The 25,110-nt window shown below is 39.2% G+C and overlaps 1 protein-coding gene across 1 annotated transcript; it reads right to left on the bottom strand.

Moving 5' to 3' along the window:
- Positions 1-5,666: 5,666 nt before the first annotated feature.
- Positions 5,667-25,058, bottom strand: abcg4a (ATP-binding cassette, sub-family G (WHITE), member 4a). Its single transcript, XM_079608077.1, has 15 exons — positions 24,572-25,058; positions 21,840-22,065; positions 13,886-14,003; positions 13,631-13,763; positions 13,282-13,332; positions 13,020-13,165; positions 12,753-12,876; positions 12,510-12,624; positions 11,359-11,504; positions 11,178-11,276; positions 10,914-11,082; positions 10,624-10,724; positions 10,246-10,404; positions 9,311-9,429; positions 5,667-8,763 (listed from the first exon to the last, which is right to left on the bottom strand). The coding sequence occupies exons 2-15, from the start codon at positions 22,054-22,056 to the stop codon at positions 8,538-8,540; spliced, it is 1,923 nt and encodes a 640-aa protein (XP_079464203.1). The 5' UTR covers positions 22,057-22,065; positions 24,572-25,058; the 3' UTR covers positions 5,667-8,537.
- Positions 25,059-25,110: the final 52 nt, after the last annotated feature.

Raw genomic sequence — 25,110 nt, 5'->3', positions numbered from 1 at the left:
TACCATAGGAATGCTAACAGTAGGCTACTAGCGCCACATTATTCCTTACAAATTACGAATAGAAAACATGCTAAAATGACTAAATTCGGAATCTAAAGGAAGCTAAGATCACTATCAAACAAATACTTACAGACAGATATCTTTCAGGGACCAAAATAGTAGATTACAAACTTTAACACTCTGGGCCCGGTTTTTCAAAAGGTTTAATCCGGATAAAATTTATCCGGATTTAGTAATCCTTTTTTTTGCGATCCGTGATCACGTAATCCAGTTTACTTTTGAGCCGGTTTTTTAAAGCAACATCGGATTGGATCAATCTGATCCGGATAGGAACTTTTCAGGATCACCAAATCTGGATAACCAGTGCTCAAACAGGATAGGAAATCACAATGTAGAACTATAGATATGTAAAGACCAACAAGTAGAATAGCCAGTGTGGGGTCAATATAAGTTTATTTTTATTTGAAATGAAATGAAAAAAGAAAAAATGAAAAAAATTAAAAAAAAAACACCCCATCCTCTTCCTGCAGTCCGCTCATCTGAGACCTACAACACAAACACGGTACATTGAGGATATTTATAACAAGTTTCAAATGTAGATGTATTGAAATAAAAAAAAGACTTAATGGAGTTCTTAAGAGGTTGCTTTGCATGCCTTAACTCCCTGAGAGCGGAACCACAGAAAGCATGCAACATAACCCTTGCCTGTATTGTCCTGCACAACATCGCTACTAAGCGCAATGTCCCTCTCTGTGCTGACAATGATGCACGTGACCTGAGCCCCTTGGAGACCCTAACCAACCTCCTGCATTCTGCCAGAACGAGCAAACACGTGCAACAAGGGACGCAATAGTTAGACACTATTTCTGATTTGGATTTGTTTTGGATTTCAAAAATCAGTGATTGCCATTCTTTGCATTTTTTTGGTTATTCTGCAATCATTGCATGCATCACTAATAAATATTCTAAAAAAAAAAATATTTTCGATTGTGATGAATATATATATTAATTAGTGACAATAAAATGTATTGTTTTTGGTAAATTTGGACAGCTGTTTGTGTCACAGTGTCTGGTTTATGTTCCTTGGGTCACCACTAGATGTCCTCCTTCCCCACGGTGTCCATCACACTAGTGAACTACATTTCCCACGATCCTTGTCTCCCTGTTTCCTAATCACTGATCATTGCACTCAGCCATTTCCCCATTATCATTGTCTATTCCCTGTGTATTTATACCCTGTCTGTTTTAGTATGTGTCACGGAGTCCTTATCTATTATCACGCCATTTCGGAGTCCTGGTTTCTCGTCTGTTCTTGTTTCATGTTTGGATTGATCTTATGGTTTTGACCCCTGCCTGGACTGTTTGTGAGTACGGATTTCCCCAATAAATACACTTACTGCATTTGGATCTTCTCCCTTGTCTCCTTGCGTATGGATCGTGACAGAAGGACTCCGTCACACCTAGATCCAGCAGTATGAGTTCCAGCTTCTCTTCCCCAGCCATCGAGCGGGAGAGGAGGGATTGTTTTAAGGGGACCCGTCTGGTTATTTTTCGTGGGACCCGGGGAGGTCACAGAGGAGGAGGAGGTGGTCGAGAACAAGGCCAACACCACCCTCCACCTTGGCCCCCCTTCGGCCCTGGGTTGGTGAGATCCAGCCCAGAGTTCCACCCACCGCTGATTTTGCCCTGCCCAGAGCTCTGTTCGCCGTGGTGCCCGTCCAGTCCAGAGCCGGCACATTTTCGTCAGAAACGGCGGAGGAGGAAGACCTTCAGCCTCCCCAAGGACCCGGAGGCCGTCCCCTCCGAGCAGCCCGCTGTCGTCCCGGAGGCCGTCCCCTCCGAGCAGCCCGCTGTCGTCCCGGAGGCCGTCCCCTCCGAGCAGCCCGCTGTCGTCCCGGAGGCCGTCCCCTCCGAGCAGCCCGCTGTCGTCCCGGAGGCCGTCCCCTCCGAGCAGCCCGCTGTCGTCCCTGAGATTGTCTCGGAGCCGCCCACCATCAGTCCTGCCACGGCCAAGAGAGCGGTCTTCCTCTTCTATGCGGTGGCGGTACTGCATGCGTGGAGGAGGCACAGCACGTCTGCCGTTCCAGAGACTGTCCACGTCACGTCGGCCGTTCCAGAGACTGTCCACGTCACGTCGGCCGTTCCAGAGACTGTCCACGTCACGTCTGCCGATGCAGAGACGGTTCCTGTGCCAGACGCTGTTCCCGTAAGTCCTGCCATGGCCAAGAGGGCTGTTTTCCTTTTTTATGCATTGGCAGTACTGCATGCATGGAGGGGACACACGTCTGCCGAGCCTGGATTTCACGTCACGTCTGCCGAGCCTGAGCTTTACGTCAAGCCAGTTCCCGAGCCGGTGTCTGTTGCAGTTCCTGAGCCGGTGGCGTCTGTTGCAGTTCCTGAGCCGGTGGCGTCTGTTGCAGTTCCTGAGCCGGTGGCGTCTGTTGCAGTTCCTGAGCCGGTGGCGTCTGTTGCAGTTCCTGAGCCGGTGGTGTCTGTTGCAGTTCCTGAGCCGGTGGTGTCTGTTGCAGTTCCTGAGCCGGTGGTGTCTGTTGCAGTTCCTGAGCCGGTGGTGTCTGTTGCAGTTCCTGAGCCGGTGGTGTCTGTTGCAGTTCCTGAGCCGGTGGTGTCTGTTGCAGTTCCTGAGCCGGTGGTGTCTGTTGCAGTTCCTGAGCCGGTGGTGTCTGTTGCAGTTCCTGAGCCGGTGGTGTCTGTTGCAGTTCCTGAGCCGGTGGTGTCTGTTCCAGTTCCTGAGCCGGTGGTGTCTGTTCCAGTTCCTGAGCCGGTGGTGTCTGTTCCAGTTCCTGAGCCAGGGTCTGTCTCTGTTCCGCCTTGGTCTTCACCGCCATGGCCGCCCGAGTGGTCGGCTTCACCCTGGTCGTCTCCGCCATGGCCGCCCGAGTGGTCGTCTTCACCCTGGTCGTCTCCGCCGTGGCCACCCGAGGGGTCTTCACCCTGGTCGTCTCCGCCGTGGCCACCCGAGGGGTCGTCTCCGCCATGGCCACCCGAGGGGTCTTCACCCCCGTGGCCGCCCGAGGGGTCCTCTCCGCCCTGGCCGCCAGATGGACTGTCGTCTCCGCCCTGGCCGCCAGATGGACTGTCGTCTCCGCTCTGGCCGCCCGATGGACTGTCTGCTTCGCCACGGCCGCCGATTAAGTTGTCATCCCCTGTTCCTGTTCCCCTCCATGGACCTGGCCCCCCATCCCTCCCCCTGATCCTCCACCATTCCACCTCCCGCCTGGACTTTTGTTTTGTTTGTTTTTTGTGGGTCTTGGAGCGTCTGGTAGCCGCTCCGTAGAGGGGGGGTTATGTCACAGTGTCTGGTTTATGTTCCTTGGGTCACCACTAGATGTCCTCCTTCCCCACGGTGTCCATCACACTAGTGAACTACATTTCCCACGATCCTTGTCTTCTCATTGCACTCGGCTGTTTCCTAATCACTGATCATTGCACTCAGCCATTTCCCCATTATCATTGTCTATTCCCTGTGTATTTATACCCTGTCTGTTTTAGTATGTGTCACGGAGTCCTTATCTATTATCACGCCATTTCGGAGTCCTGGTTTCTCGTCTGTTCTTGTTTCATGTTTGGATTGATCTTATGGTTTTGACCCCTGCCTGGACTGTTTGTGAGTACGGATTTCCCCAATAAATACACTTACTGCATTTGGATCTTCTCCCTTGTCTCCTTGCGTATGGATCGTGACAGTTTGGGGGATTATTTTATGAGGCCAAACTCTTTCTACTTTGCTGTAGGCCTATACAGAAAGGCTGAATACGTTAAAGCCTACCTAATCACTGTAGCCTGACGGATGAACAAATACAATTAAAACCTTATGAATAAATAGGATATCTTGTAAGATACTGCATGATCCAAATATAGTATTATTTGATACATTTTTATGTACCCTGGGCCCGGTTTTTCAAAAGTAATCCACTAGGATTTTGGATAACGGATTGGATCAAATCTTGAAAATGGGTTTTTCAAAAGAAAAAACAGATTACATAATCGGATTAGATCACGTAATCCAATCTTGGTTTTGATCCGGATCAAACCTTTAGTTTGGGTTTTTCAGAACTTTTTTGCAGGATTTGGATAACTTTTATCCAAAAAATCTGGATTAAACTGATCCCATCAGAAGGGTGGATTCAGTGTCGATTTCATGCCCAAAATGTAATGAAAACTTTAAAAATGTATCAAATCAGTTTTTCAGTTTTTACCCTCTATGTGCTGACAATGATGCACCTGAGCCCCTTGGAGACCCTAACCAACCTTCCGGCATTCTGCCAGAATGAGCAAACAGGACGTGCAACAAGGGACGCAATAGTTAGACACTATTTCTGATTTGGATTTGTTTTGGATTTCAAAAATCAGTGATTGCCATTCTTTGCATTTTTTTGGTTATTCTGCAATCATTGCATGCATCACTAATAAATATTCTAAAAAATATATATATTTTCGATTGTGATGAATATATATATTAATTAGTGACAATAAAATTTATTGTTTTTGGTAAATTTGGACAGCTGTTTGGGGGATTATTTTATGAGGCCAAACTCTTTCTACTTTGCTGTAGGCATATACTGAAAGGCTGAATACGTTAAAGCCTATCTAATCACTGTAGCCTGACGGATGAACAAATAAAATTAAAACCTTATGAATAAGGATATCTTGTAAGATACTGCATGATCCAAATATAGCATTATTTGATACATTTTTAAAGTTTTCATTACATTTTGGGCATGAAACGCTGAATCCACCCTTCTGATGGGATCAGTTTAATCCAGATTTTTTGGATCAAAGTGATCCAAATCCTACAAAAAAGTTCTGAAAAACCCAAACTAAAGGTTTGATCCGGATCAAAACCAAGATTGGATTACGTGATCTAATCCGATTATGTAATCCGTTTTTTCTTTTGAAAAACCCATTTTCAAGATTTGATCCAATCCGTTATCCAAAATCCTAGTGGATTACTTTTGAAAAACCGGGCCCTGGAGATCGATTTGCTGAGAGACTGTTAGGAGAATAACTGAACTACGGTAGCTCTGCGTGGACAAAACACAAGAAACTCAAGAAACAAATAGCTATTCCACAAGGGGGCAGTACAGCAATATTCCATAAAAAAATAAGAACAATCCATTTTGATTTCATGGTGACTTTAAGCAAGCCATCCTATTTAAAAGACAATTAAACAAAATTCAGGATTAGAAAATTTAATTTAAGTTTGCAGTTTTGTCAGCAGGATCCAGCTTCAAGACTCACAACGAGTTCAAAGTCTTTAACTGATAAATGGTCCCTTAAACTACAGACTTCAATGACCCCTGTATGTTTTAACATGTTGAAGACCTTTTTCAAAAACAAAACGAGTCCATATTTAATTTCTGGAAGCCCGGCTAAATGAGCAAGCACTGTTACTGCATTCAGATATCAAAAACAGACATTAGAGAATACACGAAAAGAACATTTCAGTAATCACACTGGTCATTTCTATAACTAAGTAAAATATCATAAGCTTAGAGAAGTCATTCATGTGATGTTTAGAAGGAAAAATATTGATTGATACCTTGATTATCATCACTCATTAGATATACATTGAAGCAGCAATGGATTCCAGAATCCACCCCCTTCAATACCGACAATTTGAAATATAGAGACAGAAATCCTTAAGTGTAGGTAATATATAAATGCATTTATTATAATCATTTGAACATGGTTTAGCACACATAACTTGCATTTCTGATGAGGCAAACATAATTATGCAGCAGCTAACTGCAGTAACTCTTGTTCTCTGCACATCTGCTGTGCAAGCCAAAACATTTCAGAATGTTTCGTACATAAAACTGAATCAACAGAGGTCCTTTTCAATATTCCGAAAATCAATTTGCACTTAATCTTTTTTTATTTTCTAATCGGAGAGGGATCCGTAAAAGGCTTTTTATTTGTTAAGGCATGCATGCTGCGTAACAAAGAATGTGATTTTGCATTTGAATACAAACTATCGTAATTAAATATAAGTGTGTAATGATCTCATCCGGGTGTCTCTCAACATTCACATACAGAAAAACATATTGACACATTCTAATGACACAGACACGCAAAATGATGATTTGTACACAATAGAGAATTGACAGACGAGCACTGAAAATTGAATATTCAAGGATTAGGAAATATCACTCACGAGGCACAGAACAATACTATTGCTATTAGAAACAGGTATTATCCAACTCTCTACACTATGTCTGTGTACCATTAGAAGAAAGATTCTTGATGGTGAACATTTCCTTATTCTAAACCTCTCCAATGACTCTAAAGGAAATAGAACAGATAACACGTTGTCTAAGCGACTGCTGATTGGTTGGAGTCAAGCAATATTGATAACAGGATTGTTGACTGTCGAGCAGCTAATAGTTTCATTGATCCCTTGCTCTGAACAGCTCTTCTGAAAATGGAGCCTATTTGCTCCGAAAGCATCCACGACCAAGTGCTGACCTAGTTTTCCCTGGGTATACCATATGGCAAAGAAGCAAAACTGATTTTAGAGCAGCAATTCTTCACTTGCAGAATGACCAAAAGATCATCTTTGAAGCTGTGTGCAATGTTACGGTGGACAGATTGTTCTAGAAAAGAGCAATCGTACCTTACAGTACTATGTGTTAGCTAAATGCTACTGACATTCTGAGGGCCACCTTCAAGTCTCAAAACCTGTATATCACATTTTTACAAGTCACATGGCTCAAGTAAAGTCAACTTGCCAATGGCAACATTCTAAAACAAAAACAAGAGGTCCTAAAATTAACCCGCAGCAGATTATTCAATTATTTTGGGAGTACTTTCTGTATTTCAACACATGTGCAACAAATTCCTCAGTCACAGCACCTTGTGTTTTGATTCCAAATTCATCATGCAGTTTCCAATCACAACACTCCCTTTTCCAGAATTGCATGTCATATTTAAGGATATAAAAATAAAATTAACGAATGTCCAAAAAAGTTCGAATAAAACAACATCAAAAAAGTGCATACATGTATTTACAGTCTTGCTTAAAGCATAACACATATACTTTTCTTTGTGTATACTCAGATTATAAGTAGTCTTCATTATATAAGGAGACATAACACATAGCAAGACTCAAAAATATTCCATTGAGTCAGTTGTGAAGATGTTTGCATTGCGGTATTGAATAGCCTGGCTGTTAGGGGGGAGAAGCAGGGAAGAGGAAGTGTACATACAAGTGCAAAGAAGAGTCATAGATTAATCCATCCAGAAAAGCACATTGAAGATGGCATAAAGTGTTCATCCAGCATCTATATGAACGTGTCACTTGCCACTATCTGCAAATGTCCTGATATTCTCAGCAGTGCAGATAAAGTGTCCAGGGAACAGTCGCAAAAGAAGCATAAAGGAACAGGCCAGAGAGTCCTATTTAAACAGTAATGGATGTTCATATAAGATGTTCAATATCAGACATTAGGATTGCAAATGTTTTTCTGACATTTGATATGTGTCGTTCCTGGCTGAATGCAGCAAGTTTGTTTTTTTCATCTTTTTGGTCACTGTAGGGAGTTTTTTTATTGTACAAGTTCAAGGTTTGATCCCTCCTGATGAAAACGAGAGAGCAAAAGCCCACAAACTATAGTTCGTTTCTCTCTCAGGATACCAAAGAGGCAGTTGTCAGAGAATTCAAGGTAACGAGACAGATGGATGCTGACAAAATGCCGAAATGTTTCTCAAACAAGATTTCAGATCCCCTTCAGAAAAAAATGATAGGCAGTTCACATCAAGGGCACTTGCTTCAACATTCCTCAGAAGGTTGGATTTAGGTTGGCGTGGCTTTGCCCATAATTGCCTTGGGAGATCATGAAAGACTTTATGTTCAGCAGGTTGCAGAAGATATTTTCTCCTCAAGCTCAGTGTATCGAGGGAAGACAAAAATGGAATTGAAGATACGCTGGTTGGACGATTCTTATAGTCTAGGATATCCCGAACACCTCACTCAGAGTTCTTGGGTTTGCTGCCTGCATGTCCTAAAGTGCCCGAAGCATGCAGCGCACTCTCTTACGAAACACACACATGTATTGACGATGTTCTTCAGCTTGGTCTGAATTTAAATGCATTAACAGTGAGATAATATGATGATCCTTCAGTCTGGTATAAAGAGACTTGTTCACATGTTGGCTGTTGGCCAATCCACATGCTATTGGGAGCTGTCATGAGATTGTCAATGTAAGTACATCCAATCCTGTCAACAGACTCATGCTTCAATGTTCAGTAACGGGTAAATTTACACAGTTAAACCATGGAATACATTCAAAAAATTAAAATAAAGTAAAAAACCTCCATATTAATTTACTATTCTATACTTAGAGAATTAAAAATACTTTTCAAGTAACAAAAACTGAGGATAAACGTTGCACTGCCAAAAAATGGCCCCGGAATCAATGTGAATTGGTTTCTGCGTCCATTGCAAAGAGATTTTTATGTGCATTTATGAGTTTATGTGTATGTTAAATAAAATGTAAGTCTGAAGAGGAGCTCCTGCCCTAACGCTCTGACTTGACTTTATACCGCAGAACAAGGTACGTGGCAAGTCTCAGAATTAAGAAAAAGAGCCCCAGGACAATGAAGTCTACGTAGAGCTTAGCATCCTCCACATCCAGCAGCTGCAGCACCTCTTCTGGTTTCTGGAACTTACACACCACGCCGGGACACTCCAGCTCTGAGCGGTTCATGCCATAGATGGAGAGGATCACGCCCTCAAAACCATACCTGCAGAGGAATAGATCAGTGTGTGGGTTGCACAAATGTGACCCTGGACCACAAAACCAGTCATAAGTCGCACGGGTATATTTGTGGCAATAGCCAACTATACATTGTATGGGTCAAAATTATAGATTTTTCTTTTATGCCAAAAATCATTAGGATATTAAGTAAAGATCATGTTCCATGAAGATATTTTGTAAATTTCCTACCGTAAATATATAAAACATAATTTTTTGTAAATGTGAAAGCAGCACAATCGCGAACATAAAAGGACAACTTTAAAGGAGATTTCTCTCAATGTTTCGATTTTTTGCACCTTCAGATTCCAGATGTTCAAATAGTTGTATCTCGTCCAAATATTGTCATATCCTAACAAACCATACATCAATGGAAAGCGTATTTACTCAGCTTTCAGAGTATGTAAAAATCTAAATTTTTATAAAATTGACCCATGTGACTGATTTTGTGGTCCAGGGTCACAATATCATCATATTTTTGTGGTTAGGGGATGAATGTCTGTTAATGATTGTTATTGTTATGGTTCTTGACTGACCTGACATACGACACATAGGAGCTCCATTGAAGGTATTTGGGGATGGTGTCAAAGTTGACAAAGAAGCCAGAGAACAGAAGAACTGGGATGGCAGAGACTGGACCTACAAATGTGGCAACCTGAAGATGCGAAAGAGGAAAATATAAAGAACGGTCAATGTAAAAGCCGTGATCCAAGCACCTCAAGCAAGAAAGTACAAAGGGGCATTTAGGGGTGTCAAAGTTAACTAGTCAAGTTAAAATATTAATAAAATGTTATGTTCTGTTACTTGGTCTGCTCCCTGATCGGTTCTCGTTAACGTTAAGTTTGGTGTAGTTATCTTTCTGCTAATGAAGTTTTTTTTTATTTTAATCTCCGTCTTCGAGTCCATATTATTCCAATTCAAAATAACTGTTTTCTATTTCAATATATTTTAAAATGCAGTTTATTCCTGATGGCAAAACTGAATTTCCAGCAGCATTACTCCAGTCTTCTCCAGTGTCACATGATCCTTCAGAAATCTGTCTAATATGCTGAATGGATGCTCAATAAACATTTCTTATTATTATCAAATTTGAAAACAGTTGTGAAGATAAATATTTTTGTGGAAAACGTGATATATTTTGTCTTAGACAACGGGGTGTCTCAAATTCATTAACATACACAGCTCTTACAACAATAACTTCATTAACATTAAATTGCGGTAAATTCATTAACATTCATTGTAACTCCGACGAACCCAAGGTGCTTTATATACTTGTCACTGCAACACTGAAATAAACTTCTTCAAAATCGACATTATTTTTTCTTACACAATTTTAGTCTTTACTGTCACTTTTAGTGAGTTTAATGCATCCTTACAGAATAAAAGTATAACTTTCCTTTTTAAAAAAACTTTACTGACCCCATACTTTTAAACGGTAGTGCATGTTACCACTAGTTTGAAGACCTCATACCTGTAGTGAGGTGGATGCCGCTCCAATGAGAAGCCCCAGAGACTGAGCCACCAAGGCAGTGGAGGTGGACAGCGCCATAAAGAGCAGATACCTTGCTGCCTCTGGAGGCTGCTTTGTCATCCAGTACACTATACTGCAGTACATTATCGGACAAATGACCTGGAAGAGTGAGAAGAAGCACTTCTTTAATTTTACCTGAGACATGAACGATTTGAAAAGTGTGACAGACCCAGTAGGGTATTGATTGAAATCCCCCCAACATGTAAAAATTCTGTCCCCTCACATGCCAACTTCTCAAGCCCTTCCAATTAGGTATAATAGTGGCTACATGCTTTGATTTAACATGATCACATGAGAAAGATGTAAAAACAGAAGTACCTGAAATGGAATGTCAGCCATGGTCTTAGCCAGGTAATACGCCTTTAGACTGTACCAGTAATTAAGATGCTCCCTCATGAACACTGACATCTCCATTGGAACTGCAAGGAAAATACATCATTGCATCAGCGTCTAATTCGATCCACTGATTCTGTAAGAACCATAACTCTAAATTAAGCCAATAAGATTCATAACAAACCAAAAAGGATTTAGTAATCACTCAGGTCAAATCTGTTTTCCATGCTCATAAAGATTTAATTAAACACAACCAAACACACAGATTGCCTTACATGTAAGGACGGTGGGCATGAGTGCAGCAAACATGAGAAACAGCATGGAGAAGAACAAGAAGCCAGTGTTGTTGAACACTTTGCTGGCATCATTCCCAATGTTCAGGTACAGCAGACCAATCAGCACACCGATACACAGGTGTGACATCACCCTCAAGTGGGTTAATACCTGAACACACACACACACACACGGACGTTGCTTTTGTAGTTGGATATCTTTAACATTTAATATAGGCACAGACAATAACAACGGGCCATTCTTACCGTGTCCCTGCATATAGTGATGAAGGTTCTCTTGAAGAGGATGCAGAACTGTGTGAAGGTACTGGTGGCAAAAGTGTGTTTCTCAATGTAGCCTGAATCCTGGTCGAATACACAATAACACAAGGTGAGCGGGTCAGAGTCTGATAAAGAGACTGACAGATTTAGTGTGTTCATCGCTCACATTATAACACTGGGGGGGGCAGGATGTGGTGGGGTCATTCTTGTCAATGGAGTTCTTCTTGCTCTCATCTGAACACAGGCCTCCCTGAACAGCCTCGAAGAGCACAGGGTTCAGATCACCGTACTCTCCTGAGGCGACCTCGATTACTGCCAGCAGAGAGACAGCAGAATTCATACACATGCTGAGTGACTGACTGATAGACAAGAGGAGCCGAAGACAATTATTAACTCTTTGAATACACTGGAATGATGCCTTCAGCAACTCAAGCACACTGGACACAATATATAACTAATATTACAAAAAATAAATAAATTAAACTATCAATAACAAATAAAAGTAAATTAGGAGATACACTTTCCTTCAAAAGCTCTTATGCTCACCATTGCTGCATTTATTTGATCAAAAATACAGTAAAAACAGTAATATTGTAAAATATTATTTAAATTTAAAATAACTGTTTTCTATTTTAATATATTTTAAAATGTAATTTATTCCTATTATGACAAAGCTGAGTTTTCATTAGCAATTACTCCAGTCTTCAGTGTCACATAATCGTTCAGAAATCATTCTAATATGATTTGCTGTTCAAGAAACATTTCTTACCACTATCAATGTTAAAAAAAAAAAAAAATCAGGATTCCCTGACCAAACATATTGGCTTAAATATTATTCATTTCTTTAGGTGTGACATTTTTAAAGGGATAATTCACCCAAAAATGAAAATGTTGTCATCAATGTTGTTCCAAAACTGTATGAGTTTCTTTCTTCTGTTGAACACAAAAGAAGATATTTTAAAGGATGTTGGTAATCAAACAGCTGACGATAGCCATTGACTGACTCCATAGTATTTTTATCATACTATGGAAGTCAATGAATGGCTACCAATAACTGTTTGATTATCAACATCCTTTAAAATATCTTCTTTTGTGTTCAACAGAAGAAAGAAACTCATACAGTTTTGGAACATCTTGAGGTCAAGTAAGTGATGACAACATTTACATTTTTGGGTGAAAACTATCCCCTTAAGAAGAAGAAAAAACTCTCTCTCTCACACACACACACACACACACACACGCATGCACACGCACACGCACACACACACACACACACACACACACACACACACACACACACACACACACTAGACCTACTAAAGTCTGCAGGATTGTGGTATGTGGGGCAGTGAAGTCCAAGGTTTTTCAGGTAGGGGATAAGGTACGGTACCGTCCCTTTATATATACACTGACCTTGACTCAGGATATAAAGCTACACAGAAGAACAGAGAGAGTATTAAAGAAGAACATGAACACATTAACATCCTCACACACTTCCAGTCATTCAACCCAGAAACACATTTTTCACAATACGATATAATTTTAGAATACAGCAATGACCTTGTCAAACATTTCAAATAGTTTTGCACTGGGCTGGTGGATCGTACAGATAATGGTTCTTCCTCCCAAAGCTAGAGATTTCATCAAGGACACCACCTGGAAACAGGACGCGCTGTCTAGACCACTAACATACAGAGACAAACACATGTAACTTTGGAAATATTAAACGGAAAGGTTTCATAAAGGAGCATTATTAATGCGAACATTGTATTTTAAAAGGATTATGGTTAAGAATAAGGCTGTGTGTAATACTACAGCTCTGGGTACCTGGTGGGTTCATCAAAAAACATGACAGGAGGGTTGTTGACCAGCTCCAGAGCAATAGCCAATCGCTTACACTGGCCACCCGACAGAGAGATGGTGCGAGTTTGGGCGCACTCCTGCAGTCCTAATGCTGTGAGGATCTCATTCACCTGTCACACATTATATCATTATTTAGCTAACAAAAACACAATGTCACCATTCAGCTTCATAGTTTTGATAATTTTTCTAACATAACATACTATATAGTGGTAGGGCAAAAGCTTACCAGTTCTTTTTTCACATCCATATTTTCATTAAGTTTAAGGTTAGCAGAAACCTAAACAAAACAAAGAAAGATTACATTAAAACAGGGCTAATCCATAATTAACTATAAATAAAAAATATATATATATACGTGTATAATTGAAGGCGTTTATGTACAAATAATTGTGCATAAAATAATTATTTGAGTTATTTGAGGAAAAGAGATTGGTTGCCAGGGACAATTGTTATATATACAGCTTAATGAAAATTATGCATATTTGTCTACAGAATGCAATGATTGCCCAATCAGAATGAAGTATTCTAGAGCGTTTCCCGTGCTCACAGACGCAGACACACACAAAGGATCTCACCATCATTGCCTCTCGTGTTGTTAGGTTTGGCAGTAGCATGTCTTCTTGCATGATGTAACATGACATTTTTCGAAAGGTGCGGAGATCACGGGGTCTCCCGTTCACCAGGATTTGACCTTTCATGCCTGTCTCTCTGCAGGAAGATAGAGATATGGGACAGAAATCTTAATGAGACTAGAAAAAGAAAGGCTGGGAAGTGATAAACAGGAAATTAATTATGGAATATTCCTTCTCTGTGCATAAATGCATGCCCACCTGTAGCCGGCAAGAATGTTCATGAGAGTAGACTTGCCGGCCCCGGAGGGTCCCATGATTCCAATAAGCTCCCGACTGCAGAACTTTCCGGACAGACACTTCAGAAGGGCCTTAAATCCTGCACACAGCATTTTGGGTACATTGTGTTTATTCTGCTTTATGAGAGTTGCAACTTGCCAAATTAAAAGCATTACAGAGTTATCTGCCTGGCATCAAACAAAAATAGGCTTGATTAAACATTGCATTATATTAATTATGGTACCTGTGAACTCCAATGAAGTACTTTGTACTCAAAGTACTTTGATTGTGCAGTCTAGAAAAATATTAACCCTCAAGTAATGTTCAATAAAATTATTTCAACTACAAATGACAGAATACAACAGTCACGATTTGAACCATCATCCAATTGTGCTGAAAAAGCAATGAAGTTCAATTAATTCCACCTCATTTATTTGAATTTAAACATATGATGTGTCATGATATAATAATGATTAATGCAATCACTTACATTATTAACCAGATATACCACAGACTATTAAACATCATGAACGGAACTTAATTTTTTTTAATTTACACTAAAACTGTTCAGGGTAACAAAAGAATGAACGTGATAAACAGTTGAAATTGCCTTTAGCTTGATGGATTTAAATTCTTCCACAAAAATTGTGGAAGTAGACTGAGTCATACCAGTGACTCTTATCTCTGCCTCAAGAGGGAGATAGAAACTTGTGCTGCTACTGCCACTCATTGTTAGATTCTTGTTTATGTCAGTGGTCTTAAATATTTTTGAAATAGCAAAAATGACATAGCATGCAAGTGTTGACTTGTAAGCCTGGCAACTTTAAGATTTAGGGTTTAGGGTCAGAAATATAAAAAAGGAAAGAAAAACAGAAAGAAAAAAAAGAAAGAAAGAAAAAGAAAGAAAGAAATGAATACTTTTATTCACCATTAAATTGATCAAAAGCGACAGTTTTCATTGCTTTATTCATCAAAGAATCCTGAAAAATCTACAAAAATAGCACTTTAAACACTTATAATAATGAATAATGAAATGAATTTTTTTAAATATTACAAAAATATAAACAGTAGCCTATATATATATATATATTTTGTGCAAAAAACTTTATTACATTATAAGTGAACCTCGAGGAACATAAAAAAAAAAAAATCCATGTCATGACTACTTTAATGCAAAATAAAGAGTTTGAAATTACACAAAATCCGTTACAGTATCCAGACCCTGAAGATCCCTACATTTTGTCTTCCCCCTTTATCTGTGTGTCTTCAGATCCTTGAGTCATTAGTGAAGTGCTCTGATTGCTCTCTTTCATTCCCTGCGTTTCTCTCTCCTTCTCCGCATATGCATCATGGAAAAATGTATGTGCGATAAGTGGCAGAATGGAGAAAGAGAGCGACATGGGAAACACCCTCACATCTAGGCCTACCTATAATTTCCTGTACGCTTCTCTGCATACCAATGATCTGTGGCGTGCAGGAGTATTAAATGCTAACAACTCATCCACAAATGATATGCCCTGCATCCTGTTGTAACTAATAATTCATCTTTCGATTTTGCAACATGCTGACGATGTGTAACCTGAGCATGAATCTGCTCATGCATTTTTCCTCCATCTCGAACACGAGTTAAAAACAAACAGCACTGCGTGAGATCACTTACATGGGTCTGTGCTATAGAATGGGCTGAACTGGGATCAGCCTGAGAGCGCTCTTGGAAAGTTTAAACGCATTTAATCAATAGATGCATCCATGCAGTTTGTGGTGGTGTGCTGATAAGGAAGAAAGCATCCATCAATCTGCTAGCGATATGGTCTTGTGTTAGAAACGTACAGAACTACAGAGTGTTAGGAGGGTTCCTGAAAGGAAATTAAGACTAAAAGTCAGTATTTATATTCACGATCTAAATCTTTTTGCCTTAAAAAGTTTTACCCATTAAAAAAAATACTATATTTACATTTGCTTTGGAGCCCCACACATGACATACAGGGAAAAAATTATATTGTGGCCATGTTTCAACATCTTTGCCATGTTATACTATTTCGTTCACTGGTTTTAATAGTTAAATAGTAGTTAAATCAATTTAATGAAAAAAAATTGGAACGAATTAGTACAACATGGCCACGATTTACCTAAAATGAGGAAACAAATAGGCTATTAATATGATTATGAATCATTTTCTCATATAGGCAAACACGATTTTGTGGAAGGGCTATGAGAGCTAAAAATTTAAATACTGAAAAGAATACTTACAGTTCTCTAATATGATTGAGGTCTGCTAGAAAACATTTACATGATTTCAAGTTCAAAAACAACTTTTCTTTGCTGCAGCACCCTTTTTTCACCTTCTGCCTGAAACGCTCTGTTTTAGTTCCTGTCTCTTTAAAGCTCGCCAGGCTGTGCTCTGATTGGTCATCTGGCCCAGTCTGTTGGTCAAACGCTTATAGTGTGTGTCGGAAATGTAACACCCTTTAACATAATCAAGTTTCAGCTCCGGAGGCTTCATGAGCAGCTAAAAAAGGTATTATAGCTACGGTAACAATGGTGTCGGTAAAGTCCATTCCAGCCCTCCAGTGAAAAAAACTGTATTTCCTCGACATAGCAAATTCACTCATCCAACTGTTCTTTGAGGGCGGACCAAAGCAGCCAGTAGGCATTATGCAAATGTGTAGTCACAGAATGTAGTCACGGAAATAATGGCATGACTACAAACGAGGCATTTTTAGACAAGTATTTTTTTGTTGGAGAAATCAACTCCCTTTACTGTGGACTTTGTGCTTTGTACCTTTGCAGATCGTTTTGCACAAACAGCTATATCACACACTGAAGGAATGGTAAAAAAAAAGAAAGCATAATACCCTCAAGCAAGAGCACAAAATCTAATATTCTGCATTAGAACAAGCTAGCAAACAGTTTGATGGTGGAAAAATGATATGTTGAATCCAAATTTAATGAAATATCTGGTGCATTACAAGAATGTATTTGGGTTAATTAGCTGCTATTTAAGCACAGAGACAGTTCATAATTATTAACTGGCAGCAAGTGACAAGTAACTTACAGTAAAATAAAAGCACAGTTATTAACTAGCAAGCTATTGAGAAGTAACTTACTGTAAAATTAAAGCACAGTTATTAACTAGCAGCTATTGACAAGTAACTTACCGGTACTATAAAATCTTCACAGTAATTAACTGGCAACAATTGTCAAGAATTTAATTGTTACAAGAACTGTAGAAGAATTAACTGTATTTTTGCCATTTTAATTTACAGTAGCAACCGTGTTACTGTAAAGTAAAACACACTAATTTCAAGTACTACTTTTTTAACGGTAATAGTGTTTATGCTTGGAAGAACCAATTACTGTTTCTCATTTTGCTGTTGTAGGACGTAATGGGCACATACTAGTGGTTACATTTGTGATTACTTATGTTTATTCAAACTAAAAACTGTGTAATATCATAGTACTACAATCCAAAGTGTAATCTGTCAGATTTGATCATTCAGTTCAGCCAAATTCTCTGCCCCTCTCTATTTGTGACACTATAGACAAGCTCATCTTGGATGCTGTACACTGGTGGTGGTTGAGGAAAGATCCCCTGATATGACTGTAAAGCACTGTACAGTATATGAAAGCGCTATATAAATGCCTCATTCGTTCATTTATTCATTCAAGACTCAGAGGTATATTTCATGTAAGCTAACAGTATAAATATCAGTAACTGTAGCCTCAGCTTGTTTCTCTCGCACAGAGCTGGTAGCATTAGCATCACTGATAAACAGCAGGGCAAGCTATGTACTGACTCCCCCCAGATACATAATACTCAGTCTTGAGTTGGTTTGAGTGAGCAGGAGGGCATAAATACTGACTGATGAATCAGTTTTCTTGGCCAGTATTAATTTTGACCAACAATTTGCGTAAGTATAGGTCAATTTCCCTCATGAAATGCAGTATTGCAGCTTTACAGCAATAATGAAGCGAGTCACTGGATGTTTTAAGTCTTTCCTTGATAACACTTTAATTCATGGTGCTATGATCATTAGACAGTAATTCATAAACATAAATAATCATAAACAAACACCACTATGTGCCATTGACATAATGTACCAGTCAAAAGTTGGACACACTAATGCGATATGTGTATAGACAAAAAAATACTATGGAAGTCAATGGCCAACCTTCACCTGTTTGATTACAGTACTTCCTTCATTACTGCAAATTTTGACTGAATACACAGTATTCTACTGTGAACTTGTACAGTCATTTCCTGTGCACAAACACAGTAAATTACTGTAGATTTCACGTGTGTTTTTTACAGTGCTGGAGATGCAGTATATTCACTGGCTTATTTGCATTTACACTGGTATTGTATATCATATATGACAGCCATGTATGCTAGTTCCCACAGGTTCAGATCAAAGCAACCATCCAAAATTCAGAATGTTTATGACTCGACACGTTCTAAAAGCAGCGAGAGAGGAGGAACAGAACAAGGGATAAAAAAATTGCAGGAAGATAAGGGAAGATAAAACATGACAGGTGAACAGGAGTCCAGAGGAAAAGACAAAGTGGAGAGAGAGGGGCCAGAGGTAATACAGAAAAGCAAAAACAACAGAGACCGATCAATAAAGATGAGAGCTAGGAGAGGGAAGAGGCAGTATGACATCTAGAAGGAGGGTTAAATGGCAGGAAAGCCACATAGCATTCATCAATCAGAAACAAAACCATCAGCCTGCTCATAACTATATTCGCTCTGCCTTTACTCACATACATTATCATTCAAGGCTCAGGGCAGTACTTATAGAAGAACAATTCTGTATGACCTTCACAAAATTCCACATGGACTGCACAGCAATGAAAAGGTGAGAAAAATAACAAGGTAAACCTGGATCAACATGTATCTAGCATGCAAGCAAATACATTTGCCTTTGCAGTATTTTTCAAATTTACCAGTTTGAAAATGCATAATGCATAAACATTTCTGAATTGTAATGCATATAAATGTCCATGCCGGCTGTGGCTGCTTTTTACTGTCTGGTTGGATTAATTTGCTCAAAGGTGACAGTAAGGACTTTTACAATGTTAGAAAAAAAATTTATATTTTTAAATAAATGCTGTTTTGAACTTTCTATTCATCAAAGAATCCTGAATATAAAATGATCACAGTTTCCTTAAAAATATTAAGCTACACAACTATTTTCAACATTGATAATAATAATAAATGTTTCTGAAGCACCAAATAAGCATATTATCATGATTTCTGAAGGATCATGCGACACTAAAGAATGAAGTAATAGTGGCTGAATTATTTATTTATTTTTTGCCATTACAAGAATAAATTATATTTTATACGTAGCTCCGTAATTTTAAAATGCTCCATAATTTTAAAATATATAAATAGAAAAGTTATTTTAAATTGTAATAATATTTCACAAAAACAAATTTGTTTTATAATAAGCCACATAGACTGTAAATAGTTGTTGAACAATTACCGGTATATCTAATTTCCAAGATAATTTGAAATGGTTGGATAAGGTTATTTTTGCTAAGATTTTGCTTGGCAAATTTGCTAAGACCTAAATATTTTTCAGCATGAAATGATACATCTAAAACTGCTGATACAGAAATTGCACATGAAAGAGCTTGTTTCTCAACAGATGGAACAACAGAGTATAATGAGGTATGAGGTAATAATGAAAGAATTGCATACTAATGTATGGGGTGCTAATTCAGAAAAAAACATAAGAGGCACACCATTCAAACATACAAGAAACAGAGTCTCAGGAGCGACCAGCTATCAATGTTATAGCGATCACCACCCTATGGCTCAGCATGCTGGAGGACATGAAGCTATACGAGCTGCTGTGTGTGCAAAAGCCATCATTCACCAGCATGCACTGCAACCACTCCATGAGGATTACTGGCTAAAATACATGGAGCATAGAAAGAGAGAGAAAGACAGAAGGCAATGAGAGTTATGAGATATGTAGTGAAGCTCCATAAGCAGGTACACTGAGCGAGTGTACACGGAGTGTAAATAGCAACAAAAAGTATTTTCTTTGCACTAAGTTCAAACAGCGATAGATGCTATTTACACTAAGTGAAAAAGTATTTTCTTTGCACAAGCTATTAGGGGCAGGAATTTCAAATTCATCAACTAACCATTCAGAAAAGTCCTGTTTCATTTTACATGTTGTCACCTCTTCTTTTGAGTCTCTCCGTCATTGTCTGACTCCGGTTTGAACATAAACGGCTAAAAGTTTTTGACATTTTCAGTGCATGTCTGTGTGAGGTAAAAGGACACAAGCTGTTGAAGCTCCGCCCTCTGTGCTGGGAGCCGAAGCTCATTTGCATTTAAAGGGACAGACACAAAAACGGTGCGTTTTTGCTCACCCTCAAAAAGTGACAATTTTAACATGCTATATAAAAATATCTGTGGGGTATTTTGAGCTAAAACTTCACATACACTCTGGGGACATCAAATACTTATTTTACATCTAGTGAAAAAGGCATTAAACCACCCCTTTAATGCACTCAACATGTTTTGTGAAAGTTTCATAAAGATGAAAGGAGAGATAGTACAATGAAAATATACCATGATATAAAGATAAAATTAATAATTCCATGAACCCTTTTCCAGCCCAGTATAACACAAAGTTTAACACCCAAAGCTCAAACTAACAATTTCTATTTTGTTTAAGAGCATTTAAGCACAAAACATTTCTCCTTTTATCTAAGCTCTCCATATACCGACTGCCATCTCTTATCTTATCTCACGAGCTACACACTACACAGAATGTCAGATAAATCTACCCAGTCTCATATGTCCATCAAAAACCAGCCTATGCTGCAGAGCAAAAAAAAACACACAAAAAAACACACCAAGTACAATGAATCATTGCAACCAGATTTTTTTTTTTAAATGGGTGGTGTAGAAGAAGATTGTCCTTATCAATAACGTGTGTGTGGGCTGAGCTCATCCTGGGCAGGTTTAGCTAGGCTAGGCAGCAGACAGCTGAGCAGTGTGCCGTCTAGGGAAGTGAATTATTTACTATATCTAAAGTCTGCTGAGAACAGCACTCCACAGCCCAGGACATAGGGTGGAGTGTGTGTGTGTGTGTGTGTGAGGGACTAATAGTATTACGTCCATGTATATGTGTGTTTGTGTGTCGTGAGTTTGGAGTGATAAGAGATTATGTAGCTATTCTGTCCCAGCTGGGTCATCATTACACCAATGCACCAACTCACCAAGTAAATAAGACGACATGAAAATATTAATTTGAGTTTAAATTGTATGCCAGTACATTAGATAAAAGCTTCCGCTTAAAAAAAAAAAACATTGCAACATTATTACAGTAAAATCCTTTAAATTTTTACTACAGTTGATTACTGACACACAATATGGCACGCGTTTGAAAGAGTTTGAATCTGCGGTGAAAGTAGGTTTCAGTAGATGATGTTGGCATGGATGACAGAGATCTGACAATAGCGATCAGATTTATAATTAATTTAATTTAATTTAATAGCAGTATCTTGAGGTCAGACACAATAAATGTTTAGCACAAGAAAACCAGACAAATAAGTTGCTTATGTTAGCACAGTTTTATGATTGGTTTGTTGCATAATTACAGTTCCTGTTTCTTGGCTAATATTATTATATCTGTGCATATAGCTTATCATATCTGGAAAGTTTGTCATTGGTTGGGTGAGATAAACGCAGTAAATCACGTTTGTACTCATGGGCAATAAAAGGAAAATAACTGTCAGCGTCTTGATTTCGGACACAATAAAACAAATTCTCAAAGGTAAAATGTGTAACCCACTAATATTACATGAAAACCAAACTATAATCACTAATTTTGAGTTATTTTCATCCAAGTTTAAGCTTCATCTTACAGTAATTACCACCACATAAGCTTCATCTTGAAGATTCATGCAATACCTCGCCTTTTCCAACAGGGACCCTCACGGATGGTGTAGGAAAGCTCTGTAAACTCCAAGTCCACTGTTGAACGCCGAGGCAGGTGAGAAAACCTCTGTGCCTCAGTGATATGGTTCTCCACCTTCTTCAGGTGGGTCAGCATGGCAGCATCTCCCGCACGCTTAGTCTCCTCCATGGGAATGGAAACTGACCCCGGCTCTGAGGACTTCGCAGCCATACCAAGAGCCTGGGAAATGTGGAAGAATGTAGAGATAAAAAAAAATAGTTATAATGTATAAATATGGAACATTTGTACTGACACAGAATCATAAACTCATACTACTTTCTGCAATCGAATCTACCTCAATGCAATCGCTTCACACATACACACACTTATGTCTTTGATTAGTTTATTTGAGTCTATTGATACTATGTGAGGTTGGACTGGACTCTGGAGAGAAAAAAAAGAGGAACAGAAAGGAAGCAAAATCATTCTGTCTTTTAAAAATTAACAAATTATTAATGGTCATCATTCTGAATAAACATTTGTTTATTCCAACCACATTATGTTTTAATGAAGTGTTTACGGTTAGGCCCGTTAACTGGCATTAGGGTGCTAACAATATTGTCCTAAGGCCATCTAAAAAAGATATTTTGAGCATAAATCTGTGACAGAGCCTCAGAGGAAGCATCTGCTCAGACATGAGGGTTATGCACTTGGAGACAGTTTCAGTTAGTAGAGTAATTACTCTTGAAGCCTATGGAATTTGATGCCAGCATCTGAAGCTTTGATGGAAACCTTTTTTTCAGTTTTGCGTGGGCAGCTCTCAACGAACAAGCTGACAAGAATTACAACTGACCACTGGGTCGAGCATCTCTCTCTATTTCAAATGAGTATTTCATACCTTTCAATAGTAATAAAGAATTTTCCTGAGCATAATCTGTTCTATTTGTATTCATATTTAGATAAACTCACATCATTTTTATAGAATTATCCTCTGTTTAAAAAAATGAAAGCTCTTACAGATTTAGTAGGATTCTCACTGAGGTTGTAATTCCAGAACTGTTATGAGGAGTAAGGATCTGATTACAGCCTGACAACAGTATAGTGCTGATTCATATGAACTTTCTGAATGACATAGAATATGAAAATTCTACACACACACGTTAGGATTTGCTATCTTCGTGGGGATATCTTCGTCTCTCTATAGACAATGATTTGTATACTGTACACACCGATATTCTACCTCCCTACACTAAACCACCCACAGAATTAATTTCCCTCGTATAGGGACTGGGACAATTGGTCCCAACAATGTATTAGTCCACAGCATAGAAGAATTGCATTACTCAGAATGCAGTACACAAGTGCCTTTCTGCAAGAATTTCAGACATTTAAAGTCATATCAGCATTCAATTAAAAATCACCACCAGATTCAATGACACTGACATTGTAAAACTGAGCTACAGAGGTACAAACAGTGCTGCCAGCTATGAGAACGTGGAATCCATATGAGTTATTGTATTTCACGTCAATATAGAATGCACTTAGGCTGCAGAAGCATCTAAACCAGTTCCGGGTGCTGTGCTTGATAAAACCCTGTCTCTCTAAAGAACCAATGTTTCACTGTTGCCATCTAGCAAATTATACTGTTAAAGTGCTTGTCAATATGCTATCTTCTATTAAGAAGTGCTCAGTTTATTTTCCATTATGTCTAAAGGCACAAGACAGTAGGTTGGAGAATTGAACAAAACTACATTTCAAAACTGATCTAAGACTGCCGTGGAGCTTTACATGTTTTAGACCCTCTGTACTGGCACTTGACACAGGTTTTCATTCAATAAAATCATTCCATCACAGCTGAGGCTGGATGAAAAACATGCACCAACAGGGGAACAAAAAACCTCAGAGGGATTCAAAATCTATGAATTCACCCAATCCATCTTCCTCACAGATAGACCTGCACTTGATCCTCTTCATATTGAAGTGATTCATCTTCATTAGTGGTTCTGAACACTTTACTTAAAATATTTGCAATTTAATATATGCAGCCTAATTTGGAATTCTGGTCTTTACTGGTTTAAGATGGTCCCACAGCCTGGCCAAACTGGTGTTAAGCATGATTAACAAATTAATTCAAAACCAGACAACAGACCAGCCTGACCAGGTTGACCAAGTGGTATAGGCATATATAGTAAGGCATAGGCCTAATGATTATGTCACTTATAGGACTCTATTGGCTATAACTTGTCTCTCTTTCAGGAGAAAGGCCATGTTTTTGAGCGCCTCAGAATGGATCAGAATTGTGTACGTCTCTCTTATCTGACACACCCAATTTAGGTATTGGAGCTTTTACTAATGAGCTGATGATATCAATTTGTGTTAAATAAGGAAAGCATCCCAAATGTGCAGTGTTGAGGACTGAGAACCAGTAGTGAAAACCCAGTCTGTCAGAGATATGTCACTGTCTCCCTTCACTCACTGACGCTCCACTTCCCAACGCAGATATAAGACAGAGCACTCAATGAGCAATTATGAGGGAACAATATTCATAAATAAAGAAATGCCTATCACATTCATTACATGTGCACTCAACCTGGTGAACAGAGGCAGTGTTTAGAACAACATGCATCACATACCCTGTCAATGACATCACACGCATGCAAAACACAGGCTAGTGTGTGTTTATACAAGAGAGAGTGTTCCTCTACAAGAGTGTTCACAGACTCAGTCAAAATGACATGATACCTACTTTTTTGACGCGTTGAGTGAATCAAACGTCTCTCTGGCAGTGTGTTTCCTTATAAAAATGTCCAATTCATTCCTCTTAGCTCAAGAGAATAGTAGCCTACACACAGGCTTCAGCAACAGGAGCGGCCCCGCACTATAGTCCAGCTGAGAGAAAAGATGCTCGGTTACACGCCCGATCCCGCTCACCGGTGACGGCGAGGATGCTCTTCTCCTTCAGAAAGCCGCCGTACGTCACATGCATATCGTTACTTGAAAATATAGGCTACCGAGACAATTCCCATACAAAATAAACACAACAGTTATGATTCATTAAATGTATAGAGCATCCTTGTTAAACCAGGAGTTTCATTTCGGACAGCTGACGGAAGGGCAAACGTGACTCAACCATTGCGCATATACAGTCATCCAAAATGCGTATGGAGCTGTGGAGAGAGTGCTTGTTCTGCCCGGTTCTCCGGATGCTGCACCGCAGTATGATACAGCGCGCAGTGGACAGAGGAGCCTGGCACGCCTGGCGGTCTGTGGTACTGGGCGTAACTG

Source organism: Phoxinus phoxinus (genome assembly GCF_949152265.1).
Source record: "Phoxinus phoxinus genome assembly, chromosome: 3".
Taxonomy (NCBI): Eukaryota; Metazoa; Chordata; class Actinopteri; order Cypriniformes; family Leuciscidae; genus Phoxinus; species Phoxinus phoxinus.
The sequence above is the reverse complement of the archived record's forward strand: the minus strand, read 5'-3'. Positions and strand labels throughout refer to the sequence as shown.